The 18,175-nt window shown below is 40.8% G+C and overlaps 1 protein-coding gene across 1 annotated transcript in view; it reads right to left on the bottom strand.

Annotated features, from left to right (window-relative positions):
• The window catches only part of LOC124798525 (lysosomal acid glucosylceramidase-like), a 248,710-nt gene that overhangs the window by 150,653 nt on the left and 79,882 nt on the right, over positions 1–18,175 (bottom strand). Inside the window, exon 3 of the mRNA XM_047261971.1 lies at positions 9,958–10,161. Within this exon, the coding sequence (XP_047117927.1) occupies positions 9,958–10,161 (204 nt within the window). The remainder of the gene's footprint in view (positions 1–9,957; positions 10,162–18,175) is intronic.

Genomic DNA, 18,175 nt, shown 5'->3' on the forward strand with positions numbered 1-18,175 from the left:
TTAGGTAATGACTTTTCAGAAAAGGTAAACTGTTTACTGGATGAGTGAAATCAAGAGTTTTGAATAAGCTATGTCCATTCAGAAATAAAGAATTATTACCTCCCAATATTTTTCAGACTTCTCTTCAAGGAATATGTTCACTGAAAAACTAAGTAAAGCCTTGACAGAGCTCAAACACATAAATGAATAATAGCAATATAATAGAGGGAAACAGTCCATGCGGGAAAAATTATATATAAAAACAAAGATGAGGTGACTTACCGAACGAAAGCGCTGGCAGGTCGATAGACACACTAACAAACACAAACATACACACAAAATTCTAGCTTTCGCAACCAACAGTTGCCTCATCAGGAAAGAGGGAAGGAGAGGGAAAGATGAAAGGATGTGGGTTTTAAGGGAGAGGGTAAGGAGTCATTCCAATCCCGGTAGCGGAAAGACTTACCTTAGGGGGAAAAAAGGACAGGTATACGCTCGCACACACACACATATCCATCCACACATACAGACACAAGCAGACATATTTAAAGAATAATAGAGTTTACTGAAATATTGCCCAGCTAAGATTTTTGATATTTTATGTAAAAGTGGTGCATCTACTACCAGTTTTAACATACCAAGTTTTAAGAGTTATTCAGGCAACCAAATCTATGACACTTTTTCAATTAACTGAATGTTATGATACTACTTTCTAAAACTAATCTAAATAGGCCTTCGAAGGTCCAACAGTACTGATCAACCACAATGTCATCCTCAGCCAATAGGCATCACTGGATACAGATATGGAGGGGCATGTGGTTAGCACACCGATCTCTCAAACTCTGACAATTTTTGTGAGCAGAGCCATTACCTCTGAGACTAGTAGCCCCTCAATTGGCTTCACAAGGGTTGAGTGCACCATGCTTGCCAACAGTACTTTGCAGACCCAAATGGTCACCTGTCCAAGTGCTAGCCAAGCCCAACTGTGCTTAAGTTTGGTGATTTGATGGGAACCATTGTTACCACTGCGGCAAGGCCACTGGCAATACCACTATCACTTGGGTGAAATTTGTTCTGATCTCTCACATAATGTATACGATTTATGGTTTTTGCATAGTCACATGATGCACTGGTGCACTTTCAAGTTACACATTCTAAATTTATCTATAAGTACAATAACATTTTTGTCAGTTTCCATGTGAAAACATAAAATTGCAAAAAGTTTGTCATCCTATAGATTTCACTATATAAGTAAACAAAAACATAAATTAAAGGAAGATTTGCATCTGTAAATGAACTAATTTCCTTCCATTCCATCCATATAAATTATAACAAATGCCATGTATATTCAATAAAAATTTTACATAAATTATGCCAAATTATAAGTTATTTCTCATTAAATAAGTTGCCTTCATTTCATTCCAAAAACACATTAAAATTCACCAGAAACAATTACCCTTGATACAGAAATACCATATTTTCAAGAGTAAATAAACCTTTTCATGTGGAACAGTTCTGAAATCTTTAAATTTTGTTTCAGGACTATATAAAATATCTTTTCTAACTGGTTTGGTTCTCAGATTTTTCTACATGTGAAAAGATACATTTTTCAATTATATTTTAATTTTATGTAAAACCCGTATGTCATTATAATAACTAATTTGACAAAGAAACTTCTAGAACTACCTGGAAGCCAGTCTAAGGTATAATATCATGAATGCATGCCAAATGACACATTTGCATTTGAATGAGATGAAGATATTAGCTAGAAAAATGCAAAATATTGAGAAAAATTTTATAATGATTATTTAAATATGAAAGAGGCTTAATATACAGTATTATATATAAAAACAAAGATGAGGTGACTTACCGAACAAAAGCGCTGGCAGGTCGATAGACACACAAACAAACACAAACATACACACAAAATTCAAGCTTTCGCAACAAACTGTTGCTTCATCAGGAAAGAGGGAAGGAGAGGGGAAGACGAAAGGAAGTGGGTTTTAAAGGAGAGGGTAAGGAGTCATTCCAATCCCGGGAGCGGAAAGACTTACCTTAGGGGGAAAAAAGGACAGGTATACACTCGCACACACGCACATATCCATCCACACATACAGACACAAGCAGTGCTTGTGTCTGTATGTGTGGATGGATATGTGCGTGTGTGCGAGTGTATACCTGTCCTTTTTTCCCCCTAAGGTAAGTCTTTCCGCTCCCGGGATTGGAATGACTCCTTACCCTCTCCTTTAAAACCCACTTCCTTTCGTCTTCCCCTCTCCTTCCCTCTTTCCTGATGAGGCAACAGTTTGTTGCGAAAGCTTGAATTTTGTGTGTATGTTTGTGTTTGTTTGTGTGTCTATCGACCTGCCAGCACTTTTGTTCGGTAAGTCACCTCATCTTTGTTTTTATATATAATTTTTCCCACGTGGAATGTTTCCTTCCATTATATTAATATACAGTATAATAGAGAAAAGAGAAAAAAGTTAACTAAGGAGTAGAATTATAGCAAATGGAGTTAATTTCTCTTGCTATGTTTCAGTTGGACATGTTCTCGTCAATACGCTTAGGACTTTCCTAGGTAGCAAGTGGTGCAATGAAATGCAAGTGGAAGAGAAGAAATTTTTTCAACAACAATAAATGTATTTTATGCATTTCCTACATGAGCCACTGCAAAGTGACATCTTTGTGCTAGGCTAATTTTTAGATCCATGCTTCAGTCCTAAGTTTGTCTTAAGATTTTTTCTGATGGTTAATATTGTATATCTTTCACTTCTACCTAAGCTTTGTTTGATTGAAAGAACCAGGTTACAGCATAGTTCAGATTCCTTATGAAACTGGAGTTCTACTTGTAATCAGCTCGGAAAGTAGCAAAAAAAACTGTATATTACAAATATTCAATCTGAGAACATCTTTTCTCAGTAGTGGCATAGCGTGAGGGGAGACTTTGAGACTTAGTCTCCCCTGTATTCGTGCTTCAAAAAGATTCAATAGTAATTCATAAGAAAAATATAAATAACTTTCTGCTAAGAGCTCTAAATGTGCGAAGACATCAGTCTTGTAGTCTGTGCCGCACCCTGAGTATTGGTGTATTTGCCTGCTTGAGACTCGACTGCTCTCAGTCTCTGCCTCCCTACCCTTACCTGGCTGTGTGCGCCTGCGCCCCCTCCACTTCCCCTCTTCCACGAAGGCCGGTGCGCTGCACTTGCTAGCAGGTATCGAGACTAGTCTCTGCCGCTTATATGCAGGATTTTAACACGGATGTGAACAGTCACACGGTTTGTGTTCATAATCATTCTTGCGTGATTTTAGTGCATATGTTCGTTGTGTCGCCAACATGAGTGGGCAAGCAACTGAACACCTTATAGAATTTTTATTAAAAACGCCTTTTTCTACATTAACATACCATACGAAAAAAAGTGCGATTGAAGGACAAACGACCTACTCCTACACTCAGTTTAGTTTTAAGTGAAGCCAAACAAAAACTCACTTTTCAGACAGGCTGGTACGAAAAGTATACTTGGCTGCCTGCGAATGCAGTTAATAACAGATTATATTGTTATATATGTCTTCTGTTTGGTGGTGAAAAGGAATGGTGGCTCAAATGGTTCAAATGGCTCTGAGCACTATGGGACTTAACATCTGTGGTCATCAGTCCCCTAGAACTTAGAACTACTTAAACCCAACTAACCTAAGGACAACACACACATCCATGCCCGAGGCAGGATTCGAACCTGCGACCGTAGCAGTCGTGCGGTTCCGGACTGAGCGCCTACAACCGCTAGATCACCGCGGCCGGCAAAAGGAATGGTGCAATGAGGGCATTAGTACAATAAAGAATTTTGACCGGAAACCACCAAAGCATCAGATATCAAAACGTCAGCTGCAGGACAAAGAATCATTTCATTTATTGGGCAAAAGTAGAATTGAACACGCCCTTTCTGGAGCCGCTCGTCTGACAGAAATAAAATACAACGAACAAGTTGCATCCAACAGGAGACTATTGGCTTGCATTATTCAGGAAACTGTTGTTTGTACGCAAGAACTAGCCTTTGATGGCCATCGAGAAGATGAATCCTCCAGCTACAAAGATAACTATCTGGAATTATTGGATTTACTAGCTGAAGGAGAGCAGTTAATCCAAGACCATCTGCCATCATGTTCAACCTTTAAAGGAACTTCTCCAGACATACAGAATGATGTAATAGAAATGATAACTCTGGCAGTTAATGAGAAAATAAGATCTGAAATTTAGAACTGTAATTTCATTTCGATTCAAGCTGATGAAATATTAGATATGTCACGCAAGAGTCAACTGAGTATAATATTCAGATACTGTATTGCAGACAAAATTGAGTAAAGATTCGTTGTATTTTACAATGTTTCTGGAGATAAAACTACTGAAGGTTTGTCAAACATTATAGCAGTATTGAAAGAATGGAATGTGGAAAGAAAAGTGGTTAGTCAAACATATGATGGCGCTTCAGTAATGGCGGGCAGAGAAAAAGAGGATTACAACAATTGGTGAAGCAGTTCTGTCCCTATGCGCTGTTTTTTCATTGTTACTCACACCAACTGAATTTGGTACCGTTACATGCCTCCAAAATCATACGACAAGTACGCATGTTTGTAAGTGATTACTGCATTCCATTCGTTTTTCAGCAAATCATCAAAACGAACTGTATTGCTAACTGAGAAAGAATTTAAACTGCCACATGCAAGCAACACTCGCTGGAACTTTCATTCCAGGGCAGTTTCAATAATATCTAGTCATTTCTCAGAGCTATATAGTGTTTTTAATTATACAATTGATGATACAATCTCCATTCCTTCCGAACTAACTATGCAAACGTAGAAGAGATGTGGCTCAAATTCAAAGATATAGTAGCAACAGCAATTGAAAGATTCATACCTCATAAATTGGTAAGAGATGAAACTGATCCCCCATGGTACACAAAACAGGTCCGAACACTGTTGCAGAGGCGACGGAAAAAGCATGCGAAGTTCAGAAGAACGCGAAATCCTGAAGATTGGCTAAAATTTACAGACGCGCGAAATTTGGCACGGACTTCAATGCGAGATGCTTTTAATAGGTTCCAGAACGAAACATTGTCTCGAAATTTGGTAGAAAATCCTAAGAAATTCTGGTCGTATGTAAAGTACACAAGCGGCAAGACGCAGTCAATACCTTCGCTGCGCAGTGCCGATGGTACTGTTACCGACGACTGTGCCGCTAAAGCGGAGTTATTGAACGCAGTTTTCCGAAATTCCTTCACCAGGGAAGACGAATGGAATATTCCAGAATTTGAAACACAAACAGCTGCTAGCATGAGTTTCTTAGAAGTAGATACCTTAGGGGTTGTGAAGCAACTCATATCGCTTGATACGGGCAAGTCTTCAGGTCCAGATTGTATACCGATTAGGTTCCTTTCAGATTATGCTGATACAATAGCTCCCTACTTAGCAATCATGTACAACTGCTTGCTCACCGACAGATCTGTACCTACAGATTGGAAAATTGCGCAGGTCGCACCAGTGTTTAAGAAGGGTAGTAGGAGTAATCCATCGAACTACAGACTTATATCATTGACATCGGTTTGCAGTAGGGTTTTGGAGCATATACTCTATTCAAACATTATGAATCACCTCGAAGGGAAGGATCTATTGATACGTAATCAGCATGGTTTCAGAAAACATCGTTCTTGTGCAACGCAGCTAGCTCTTTATTCGCACGAAGTAATGGCCGCTATCGACAGGGGATGTCAGGTTGATTCCGTATTTCTGGATTTCCGGAAAGCTTTTGACACCGTTCCTTACAAGTGACTTCTAATCGAGCTGTGGGCCTATGGGGTATCGTCTCAATTGTGCGACTGGATTCATGGTCTCCTGTCAGGGAGGTTGCAGTTCATAGTAATAGACGGCAAATCATCGAGTAAAACTGAAGTGATATCAGGTGTTCCCCAAGGAAGCGTCCTGGGACCTCTGCTGTTCCTGATCTATATAAATGACGTGGGTGACAATCTGAGCAGTTCTCTTAGGTTGTTCGCAGATGATGCTGTAATTTACCGTCTAGTAAGGTCATCCGAAGACCAGTATCAGTTGCAAAGCGATTTAGAAAAGATTGCTGTATGGTGTGGCAGGTGGCAGTTGACGCTAAATAATGAAAACTGTGAGGTGATCCACATGAGTTCCAAAAGAAATCCGTTGGAATTCGATTACTCGATAAATAGTACAATTCTCAAGGCTGTCAATTCAACTAAGTACCTGGGTGTTAAAATCACGAACAACTTCAGTTGGAAAGAGCACATAGATAATATTGTGGGGAAGGCGAGCCAAAGGTTGCGTTTCATTGGCAGGACACTTAGAAGATGCAACAAGTCCACTAAAGAGACAGCTTACACTACACTCGTTCGTCATCTGTTAGAATATTGCTGTGCGGTGTGGGATCCTTACCAGGTGGGATTGACGGAGGACATCGAAAGGATGAAAAAAGGCTGCTCGTTTTGTATTATCACATAATAGGGGAGAGAGTGTGGCAGAGATGATACGCGAGTTGGGATGGAAGTCATTAAAGCAAAGACGTATTTCGTTGCGGCGAGATCTATTTACGAAATTTCAGTCACCAACTTTCTCTTCTGAATGCGAAAATATTTTGTTGAGCCAAACCTACATAGGTAGGAATGATCATCAAAATAAAATAAGGGAAATCACAGCTAGAACAGAAAGGTTTAGGTGTTCGTTTTTCCCGCGCGCTGTTCAGGAGTGGAATGGTAGAGAGATAGTATGATTGTGGTTCGATGAACCCTCTGCCAAGCACTTAAATGTGAATTGCAGAGTAGTCATGTAGATGTAGATACAGACTCTCAGCGGGGCCCAGAATCTTTCAGCTGTGCTGTAGGAATGAAACGACGGATGGATGGTCCTACAGCCCGGTCCACACGCAACGATCTGTCTGCGCAGACATCGGCGCAGATGTCTGTACACGCAAAAGATCGCTGCAAACGTGGTGTGTTCACACGACACAAACCCCAATCTACTACTCGCCCGCCATCTGTCGGTGTAGAAAAGAAATATCAGTGGCAAGCGACTACCTGTAAACGTCAAAAATTTAATTAAGTTATTTTGAAATATAGAAATGGAGGAAGTTCTGTTGTGGTCTGTGTTCGCAACTTGTGTTGCAAAAAACATTCAGACCAACCGCAGGAAACAGAGAAAGCGGTCAAAATGGTGTAGACAGTGGCTGCTAAGGCGAAAGCAGTTTTCTCACGTAAATTTACTGCGAGAGTTGCAGGGCGAACTTAATGACTGGTGAAATTATTTGCGGATGGATGTCGAAACTTATAATTATCTCTTAAAGCTTGTTGTTGTTGTTGTGGTCTTCAGTCCTGAGACTGGTTTGATGCAGCTCTCCACGCTACTCTATCCTGTGCAAGCTTTTTCATCTCCCAGTACGTACTGCAACCTACATCCCTCTGAATCTGCTTAGTGTATTCATCCCTTGGTCTCCCTCTACGTCCGCAGCTCGTGGTCGTGCGGTTGCGTTCTCGCTTCCCACGCCCGGGTTCGATTCCCAGCGGGGTCAGGGATTTTCTCTGCCTCGTGATGACTGGGTGTTGTGTGATGTCCTTAGGTTAGTTAGGTTTAAGTAGTTCTAAGTTCTGGGGGGCTGATGACCATAGCTGTTAAGTCCCATAGTGCCCAGAGCCATTTGAACCATTTGAATCTCCCTCTACGATTTTTACCCTCCACGCTGCCCTCCAATACTAAATTGGTGATCCCCTGATGCCTCAGAACATGTCCTACTAACCGATCCTTTCTTCTAGTCAAGTTGTGCCACAAACTCCTCTTCTCCCAAATCCTATTCAATACCTCCTCATTAGTTATGTGATCTACCCATGTACTCTTCAGCATTCTTCTGTAGCACCACATTTCGAAAGCTTCTATTCTCTTCTTGTCCAAACTAGTTATCGTCCATGTTTCACTTCCATACATGGCTACACTCCATACATATACTTTCAGAAACGACTTCCTGACACTTAAATCTATACTCAATGTTAACAAATTTCTCTTCTTCAGAAACGCTTTCCTAGCCATTGCCAGTCTACATTTTATATCCTCTCTATTTCGACCATCATCAGTTATTTTGCTCCTCAAATAGCAAAACTCCTTTGCTACTTTAAGTGTCTCATTTTCTAATCTAATTCTCTCAGCATCACCCAACTTAATTCGACTACATTCCATTATCCTCGTTTTGCTTTTGTTGATGTTCATCTCATATCCTTGTAACCCCTCATATTATGAGAAAAAATACTTGTATAGAGAAGGGCAATTTCTCCTCACGAACGGCTGGCGGGAACATTAAGATTCCTAGCAACAGGAAGGAGCTACAACGATTTGGAATTTTCAACTGCAGTATCGAAACAAGAGTTGAGTGAAATAATACCCGCAATTTTTCAGTTAGAGCATTGTATGCAGTTGTCTTTTTGTCTCAGTCACTATATTCTTTACTTTAATTTTCCACAAACATGGGTGGTTTCTATATATTTCAATGAATTCACTTACAGACTCTCGAGAACACTGACGAATATTGGCCATTTTAATGCCCTGTGCGCACAAATACAAACACTAGACTGAGCAAACAGCTGTTCCGCGCCAGATTTGCGGCGATCTCCTGTCCACACGCTCCAACTTGTCTGCGCAGGTGTGGTTTCAACCCACAGATTTGAGAGGTGTCGCTCAAACCTCCAACTCCAACTTCCAGGTTTGCACACACCCCAGGTTGGTGCAAATCTTCTGTCCACACCCAACGATCTGTCTGCGCAGATGTCATGTGCGCAGACATTTGCGCAGACAGATCGTTGCGTGTGGACGGGCCTTACATTTGTCTAATTGCTTTGTTTCTACCGAGGGTGCTTTGTTTATGTTGTTCAATTCTTTAATGTTCTTCAGTCAAAATCTGTCAGTATAATTGCTTGCCACGACGAAATACGAACTGTTTAGAGAAACTTACGGCATTTAAGAACGGAAACATTCGTCGATGAATGCATTTAATGCAGTTTGTGTTTGAGTGGCAACTTATCATTTCGTGACAGTCAAAATACATCTCTCAGGGCACTAAATTACGAGGTACTGGATCTGCAAATTGTTCAGATGGAAAGAAGATTTCAAGATTTTTCCTAATTTCAGTTTGTGAACTTTTGAACGAAAAGTGTTTCCCGAACTATCAAAAAGAATTCCCAAAGTTGAAACTGCTTCAGTTATTAGGACAGTACCCTTTTTTCAAACAAGAACAACTTGAAAATGCACTGTGTAACATGTACGCTGATGTGAAAAGACAATTATCTTCAAGAATCCTCTTAAAGTACATTGTAAACAATCATTTAGACTCTGTTTATGAAGAAACAACGAAGTTCCTGTGTTTGGTTTTGACCCTACCTGCAACTATAGCAAGCAGTGAACGAAGCACTAGTACTCTTAAACGAGTGAAGAATTATTTAAAGAATTCAATGTCCAACACCCGGCTGTCGTGTTTGAGCACGTTGGCAATAGAAAAGACTTTACTTGGAGAGCTATCCAGTGATCAGATCTTTGTAGACCGAGTTACAGACTCATTCGTGGAAAGAAAAGACAGGCGCATTGCACTTGTATACAACAAAATATAAGTGCTTCATTTCTTGCTGCTGGAGTTCTACAAATCTGTCATCGTTTCTTGAACAAGTTAATTATTATTATTAGTGGCGACGGTAATGGTGATAGCAGTAGTAGTAGTAGTTGTTGTTGTTGTTTTATTTGATGCATTTTGTTTCATTTGTTTAAATTATTGTTTATTGTTCTATTTTGTCTACCTCTAATAAATGTAGAGTCTCCCCAACCTTTACAACCACGCTACGCCACTGCTTTTCTGAAGGATATAGTACAGTGTGGTACATTATGCAGACCCTTGTAAAACTGATAAAGAAGTTCCTGGATGTATGTACTTACAAGAGACACCTTTTCTTGGAGAAAAGGAACCAACACTCTTCTTAAAGCGGAGGCCATCTTTTGTTGATGTATACAATAAATACTTTCCAGATGGAAAGTGTGTTACTGTTTCAAATTCATCACAGTATGTGGCATTGCAGACACATACAATACTGTCATATCCAAAGCTTTTAGGAATGCATTGTGAGTCAGCATTTACTGGCACTGGAACAATAACAAAATTTGTAAATTAAGATTAACACAGTTAGCTGAGATTAAATAATCATAGCATTGAATAATAAACACCTCAAAAACCATTTTCAAACAACTGATCATCTCCATATGTGTGTAAGCTTAGATTCAAAGGAGGCAGGGAATGAATGAATAAGTCTTATGAAATAAAAATAAAAAAAACTTAATTGTGAAATAAAAACACATATATCCACTCCATGAGAAATGGTCCAAAACTGATGGCAGCAACTTCAGACGAATGTCAGTCCTAGACATAATATACAACATGTTCTCAAAGCCCTGCTGCAACCCCCAAATGACTACCAACTTTGAGAATATTATGTGGGTTTCAGGAAAAGAAGATTTTGCTCAGAAAAAATCCTAAGCCTCAAAAACCTCATGGCAAACAAAAACTCAAGAGCAAAATCAAATGTTATCACTTTCGTTGACTTTCAAAAAGCATACAACTCAATAGACTACAGATACCTGATCTCTATACTAAAAGAACTAAATCAGATAACAAAATCACAAACATAATCAGAGATTCCTTACCAGCACATACTCCAAAGTTAAATTCAAGGGTGAACACTCTGAACCTTTTGAGGAAAAACTACTGTATGGCAAGGAGATCCACTCTCCTCATTGCTATTTAACTGCACTATAGAGAAAGTACCCAGGAGTGGAACATGAGGACCCAAACTGGAATCCAATGGTCAACCAAAAACCAAAGGCATGAAATTCAACTGTCTAACTTCTGCAAGTGATGTGGTCCTAATAGCCAAGTCCTTGGAAGAAGGGTGGAAAAACGGGGTGTGTCACAAAATCTCTTTTGAAAAGACTAGAAGAATGACAAACATAAAAAAAGCCACTGAAACATTTTGCACTGTGAAAAAAAAGCCAGACATGAAAGAATTCAAGTGTGAGTACCTTGAAGAATGTATATGTGGAATGCTCTTCAGAAAAAGGCAATGGAATATAGAAGAAATAAAGTTGAACTGGCCTTCCAACTTGATAAAAACAAATATTACAAAAACTCCTTCTCATGGAATGTAAAACTAAGATAGAACAGCATGGTAATCAAACTGGGAACTGTACATGCAGCTAAAACACTGTCCATCACCGACCATGACTCAGCTGAAAGACTTGAGACCATCCATTGTAATACATATGTATACTCCATGATATGCTGCCCAGAGAGTAGTTGAGATGTTGCTGCTCAAGCCTGTCCCAGTATTGAATAGAGACCTTCCTTAACTCATTATGTGTGTGAGGAGAGTTTTTGTGATGACACAGACACACTGAAAGTTTCAATTATTCTTAAACATGTTCAGTTGGGTTAATGACAGCAAATTCCACAAGCCACTTCATTTGATTAATTCTTGCCTCCAGGAGAGAGCAATGTGCTTCAGCATTACTGTCTTGAAAGATGAAACCTTCACTGATATGTTAACTCTAGGGACAGACATTTGGTTGAGTGAACTCATTCGGATACTGCGCAATGCTCAAATTACCTTCAAAAGTGATGAAAACCATCCAATATCCGTACATGATGTTGTTGCTATTGTTGCTGTGGTCTTCATTTCAAAGTCTGATTTGATGCAGCTCTTTGTGCTATTCAGTCCTACTTTATCACTGCATAGCTATTGCAACCTACATCCACCAAAACCATCTAACTGCAGTCTTTCTATAGAATTTTAATCCCACTCACTTCCCTCCATTAGCAAATTTCTGATTCCCTGGCACCTTAATGTGTGTCCTAAGAAGTGATCCCTTCCTTTAGTTAAGGAACACCATAAATATCTTTTCTCACTAGTTCAATTCAGTACCTCTTCAGTAATTATGTTATCTAACCAACTAAATATCTGTAGCACCATGTTTTAAAAGCTTCCATTCTCTTCTTGCCTGAACTGATTACTGTGCATATTTCACTTCCATATAAGACTAGAGGGTAGATAAAAATCAAAAAACACTTTCTAATATTTAAATTTATATTTGTCATTAAAATACATAACTTTTTCAGAAATTATTTTCTCCATATTGCCAGTCTGCATTTTGTAACTTCTGTATTTTGACCAAACATTTGATGTTGGTACCTACACAGCTAGGTGCATTTAACAGGTGGCCACAGGTTGCTAAATTTCTGAAGATGCTCAAAGCTGATGGAAAACTGGTAATAATGGAAATTATATATGACTTGTGGATGCTCCACAATTTTGTGCCTGTAATCGTATGCCAGAGTACTGTGAGCTGACACAGCTTCTCATCTGAATGTGCTTGTTTTAAATTTCATCAGTGCTCTTTAGCTTCAACTCCTCTACTTCATATGTGTTTATCTATTTATCAGACACAGTTCCGTGCTTTATTAGCTGTGTAAAGCATAGAACTGCTGTTTGCATAATGCCTGGTGTTTGTTACATGTTTGAAGAGCCCCTTGTAATCCCTCAGTAGAGTGATAGTTTTCATAACAAAAGTAGCATATCAGAGTACTGTGAGTTGACACAGCTGCTCGCAAGAAGATACTTATTTTAAATTTCATCGGTACTCTTCAGCTTTAACTTTTTTTTCATGTATGATTTTGACTTAACAGGGCACCTTTAGGAACTGTGATTGCTGTGTTCAGTTGCGAGCTGAGATGGTGAACCTTGGCCACTCACAGATCCAAGCAGTGATAGCTTCAGTCATGCAGCTTGCACTGAAGTTCACACGTCACCCATGGTCAAGTGTGGAGCTCCAACATCAGTCACATAATGGGGCCCTTTAGGGATATGGCTGCCAAGAATGGGAAGGACATGAGTGTGAACTCTGTGTGCCTACTGGGTGGAGTAGTTCTGGATGTGGAGTGGGTGCTTCCACGTGCCATTAAGAGCACAGTGTGCAGCCAACTGCAGGTGCTGGCTTGTGTCAGTACTAACAATGTGTCACTTTGGACTGGGAGAGACTCTCTCTGTTCAGTGGCTAGCTGAAGTAGTAAAGATCGCCAGTCTTGCTTGTGAGACAAAGGTGGCATTCACCAACTACGGCATCATTGACACAATCAACTGTGATCCTTTGGTACAGAGCCGAGTGGAGGACCTGAAGCAGTGGTTGTGTATGCTGCAGATTCCTCAACTTGCACCATATGATTGTGAGTTTCCAGGTTCTGCTAAATAGGTCAGGGTTCCACAACACACAGCAAGCAGCTACATGGGTAGCAGTGGTTGTGAGGTGGGGACTGCACAGTTTTTCAGGTTATGGGGTCTAGGGAAAGAGCTTCAGTTTCAAAGGGTGCAGAACGAACATTAACTGATGGATAAAAAGCAACACCAAAAAATAATTAATGTTGAGTAATGAAATTAAGGAACTACATTTGTCCCGGTAACATATTTAATTAATTAATATAGCAAAATCACAAATTATTGTAAATGCAAGATAAGCCATTGCAAGTGTGAAATGCTGGTAAACTAATAACCAATGTAACCGCCTGAGTGTTGAGTGAAAGCATGCAAACATGCATGCATTGTGTGTTGTACAGGTGCCAGATGTCAGTTAGTGCGATGGAGGTACACGCCTGCAGCAGCTGGTTAGTCAATACAGGGACAGTTAATGTTCTCTCTGACTGATCCTGGGGTTGTTGTGTTATGATGTCCCATATGTGCTCAATTGGAGACAGATCTGGTGACCAAGCAGGCCATGACAACGTGTCAATATTCTGTATAGCATATTGGGTTACAACAGCGGTATGTGGGTGAGTTATCCTGTAGGAAAACACACCCTGGAATTCTGTTCATGACGCAGCACAACAGGTTGAATCACCAGACTGTTGTACAGATTTGGAGTCAGAGACCAAGGGATAACCACGAGAGTGCTGCTGCTGTCACACAAAATTGCACCCCCAACCACACCTCCAGGTGTAGACCCAGTGCATCTATAGCACACAAAAAGGCCCTCAACTGGCTTTCTTGTAACCAACATATGGGCATCATGACACCAAGCCAGAACAGGCTTTCATCAGGAAACACAACAGAACTCCACACTGCCCTTCAATGAGTTCTTGTTTGATACCACTTAGATCATAAATGACAGTGGTTTGGGGTCAGTGGAATGTACACTGCAGGGCATCTAGCTTTGTGCTGTCCTTCAAGTAATCAAATTGTAACAATTTGTTGTGTCACTGAGGTGCCAACAGCTGCTCAAATTGCTGCTGCAGATGCAGTACGATGTGCCAGAGCCATACGCTGAACACCTTGGTCTTCCGTCTTGGTACTGCCATGCGATTGTCTGGAGCCTGCACTTCTTGTGACTGTACATTCTCATGACTAACACTGATCACTGAAGGAACATCCAGCATCTTGTGGTCCTATTGCACAAACTGGTCTTTGTCATCTTACAGGCATTCTTGGCTAACATCAACCTACCACGTCCAATCTGTTGTAATTAGGCTTACTTAATGCAGTGCCCATTATTCCAGTTCAGTGCCATTCCCAGTGTATTTGGAAGCCAAGGGTTTCTGGTGTACACTTCTCTTCTCGGAATGTGCTTATTTGGTGCAGTTCTAGCAGGGTGCAAAAAACTCTCTGTGAAAAGTATGTAGTTTGACGGTAGTGCCATTGTGTGTATTGTATGTGAGTGTTTCCTATATTATATTTATCAAGAATGACAATATGTGTGTTTCAATTCAACTGCCCACCCCTGTCCATGTGTCAATATTCACTGCACATGTAGAAATTACAACAGATTATGGGCCAAGTGCACAGGTGTGGTGAGTTTATTTGAGTTCAATGAAAAAAGAACTCTAGCTACAAGAACAGACAAAGATGACATACCTAAATCCTACCTCAGCTGATGACAAAGAAAAGAATTCAGAATGATGGAACCATCTGTGAAGACTGATCGCCTGCGCAGCAATAACTATTTTGCATGATCAGTTCTTGTTTGCTCTTTGATACAACATCATGAGGCATGGGATGCCATAGAACCCAGATCTGAAACACATTACAATCAGTTGGATGTAGAGAAAAAGAAGAAAAATGACAGAGCCTTGTCCATCATTCTAATGTTGTTTGAAGGCTGCTACCTAGAGATCATTGCCATTCTAAAACTAGCAAAGAAAGTGTGGGAGACATGGAAAAAATTCACAGACCTTGTCAGCAACAGACTACAATTAGAAGAGAAGCAGCTGGAACCAGATTCGAAGTCCACAAACAGCTGAGAAGAAGCCAAAGCATATGCAGCACAGGGTGGAGGTAATAAATAATGCCGGACCCACTGCAAACATCATAAACAAAACCAAAAAAGGTGAGAAGAACACTGCCAGTACAAACAGACTATGTTTCTCCTGTGATGAAGCAGGAAACATTGCCAAAAAGTGCCCACATTTCCATGGAAAACAAGGAGGTGGTGCACCAAGCAAGCAGAATATTCCCAAGAAATCAGCATACAGAGCAAATGGATCCAAGCTCAACAGTGCTAAGAAATATCCAAATAGTGAAGACCCAAGTGCAAGTTCAAAGGAAGATGATGAAATAGTGGGCATGACAGTGACCAAAAGTTGAGGGGATGGTGATGGAAACATGTGTGTTCTGGATTGAGGAGTATTACATCATTGATTAGTCACCAAGAGATACTACAGCACTTAGGGATAGGCAACTTTGGAGAAGTGAGACTGGCCGATGGGAAAGTTACTAAAATGAATGGTAAGGGAAGTGTTGTCATGAAAGCAGAAAAGTCATGTTGGGGTAAATCAATCCAATTAATTGCCGGCCGAAGTGGCCGTGCGGTTAAAGGCGCTGCAGTCTGGAACTGCAAGACTGCTACGGTCGCAGGTTCGAATCCTGCCTCGGGCATGGATGTTTGTGATGTCATTAGGTTACTTAGGTTTAACTAGTTCTAAGTTCTAGGGGACTAATGACCTCAGCAGTTGAGTCCCATAGTTCTCAGAGCCAATCCAATTAATTGAAGTGCTTCTGGTGGTAGAACTGCATGGGAACTTGTTGTCTGTTAAACAAATGGACAAGAAAGGTGTAGTGGACTGACCCGACAGCCAATCCACTATGACGGGTAGCCGAAAGGCACGCGTTTAAACTCACGCAGGCTGGCGTGAGGTCTGAAACAGGATACGTAATGAATGCTATAAAGAAAAGTACGTAGCTGCTGGAATACTTAACTTTAATCCATAATTGGTGTACATTGCTCTTGTACAGATATAATCTCCATTTCAATATAACTTGGTGATGGCGCCTTGCTAGGTCGTAGCAAATAACTTAGCTGAAGGCTATGCTAACTATAGTCTCGGCAAATGAGAGCTTATTTGTCAGTGAACTGTTGCTAGCTACGTCGGCTGTACAACTGGGGCGAGTGCCAGTACGTCTCTCGAGACCTGCCGTGTGGTGGCGCTCGGTCTGCTATCACTGACAGTGGCGACACGCGGGTCCCACGTATACTAATGGACCGCGGCCGATTTAAAGGCTACCACCTAGCAAGTGTGGTGTCTGGCGGTGACGCCACAAAAGGAATGTGCATTAGATTAAAAAATGGTGATGTTAATGTGTCTATTGGTGGAGATGCAAGTGTTGAGTAGAAGATCATCAGTCAGTGATGTCAATTTAGTGCAGTGTGAATATTACAATGTGAAAAACAATACAGAGATCCAGAATGAAGTTTTCACTCTGCAGCGGAGTGTGCGCTGATATGAAACTTCCTGGCAGATTAAAACTGTGTGCCCGACCGAGACTCGAACTCCGGACCTTTGCCTTTCGCGGGCAAGTGCTCTACCATCTGAGCTACCGAAGCATGACTCACGACCGGTACTCACAGCTTTACTTCTGCCAGTATCTCGTCTCCTACCTTCCAAACTTTACAGAAGCTCTCCTGCGAAACTTGCAGAACTAGCACTCCTGAAAGAAAGGATACTGTGGAGACATGGCTTAGCCACAGCCTGGGGGACGTTTCCAGAATGAGATTTTCACTCTGCAGCAGAGTGTGCGCTAATATGAAACTTCCTGGCAGATTAAAACTATGTGCCGAGACTCGAACTCGGGACCTTTGCCTTTCGCGGGCAAGTGCTCTACCATCTGAGCTACCAAAGCACGACTCACGCCTGGCACTCACAGCTTTACTTCTGCCAGTATCTCTTCTCCTACCTTCCATACTTTACAGAAGCTCTCCTGCGAACCTTGCAGAACTAGTACTCCTGAAAGAAAGGATACTGCGGAGACATGGCTTAGCCACAGCCTGGGGGATGTTTCCAGAATGAGATTTTCACTCTGCAGCAGAGTGTGCGCTGATATGAAACTTCCTTCGCAGGAGAGCTTCTGTAAAGTTTGGAAGGTAGGAGACGAGATACTGGCAGAAGTAAAGCTGTGAGTACCGGGTGTGAGTCATGCTTCGGTAGCTCAGATGGTAGAGCATTTGCCCGCAAAATGCAAAGGTCCTGAGTTCGAGTCTCGGGCGGGCACACAGTTTTAATCTGCTAGGAAGTTTCAATACAGAGATGTCCCACAATGACAAAACACATCAACCAGTGGAAAATGGAGCAACACCCAGACGGCAGAAATTTTGTGGCATTAAGGACTTGGACACAGAGAAGCTTAATCCAAAGTATGTGGAGTCACTAAGTAAAAAGAAAAATATGAAGTGTGTGTGTAAGCAAAAATGAAAAGACCGTCTTTCAAACCAAGCCAAATTACTACTGAAAATGTTCTAGAAGTGTTACATAATGATGTGGGCTATATTAGACAGACCTCTTTAGGTGGAGCACATTACTATGCTACTTAACTAGATGATCACTCGAGATATTTGGTAGTGAAAGTGCTAAAGCATTAAAGTGATGTTTTTGACTCTTGTGGAATTTAAGGAACGTGTAGTGTGTGAGACAGGGAGAAAACTACAAAGTTTCCAATTGGACAATGGGACTGAGTACATCAACAGCAAATTTGAACAGTTGTTCAAGGAAGAGGCATATGACACTGGAAAAGCACAGTTTACTCCCCCCTTCCACAGAAAAGCTGAGCACCTGAATAAAACATTTTTA

This window comes from Schistocerca piceifrons, chromosome 5 (genome assembly GCF_021461385.2).
Source record: "Schistocerca piceifrons isolate TAMUIC-IGC-003096 chromosome 5, iqSchPice1.1, whole genome shotgun sequence".
NCBI lineage: Eukaryota > Metazoa > Arthropoda > Insecta > Orthoptera > Acrididae > Schistocerca > Schistocerca piceifrons.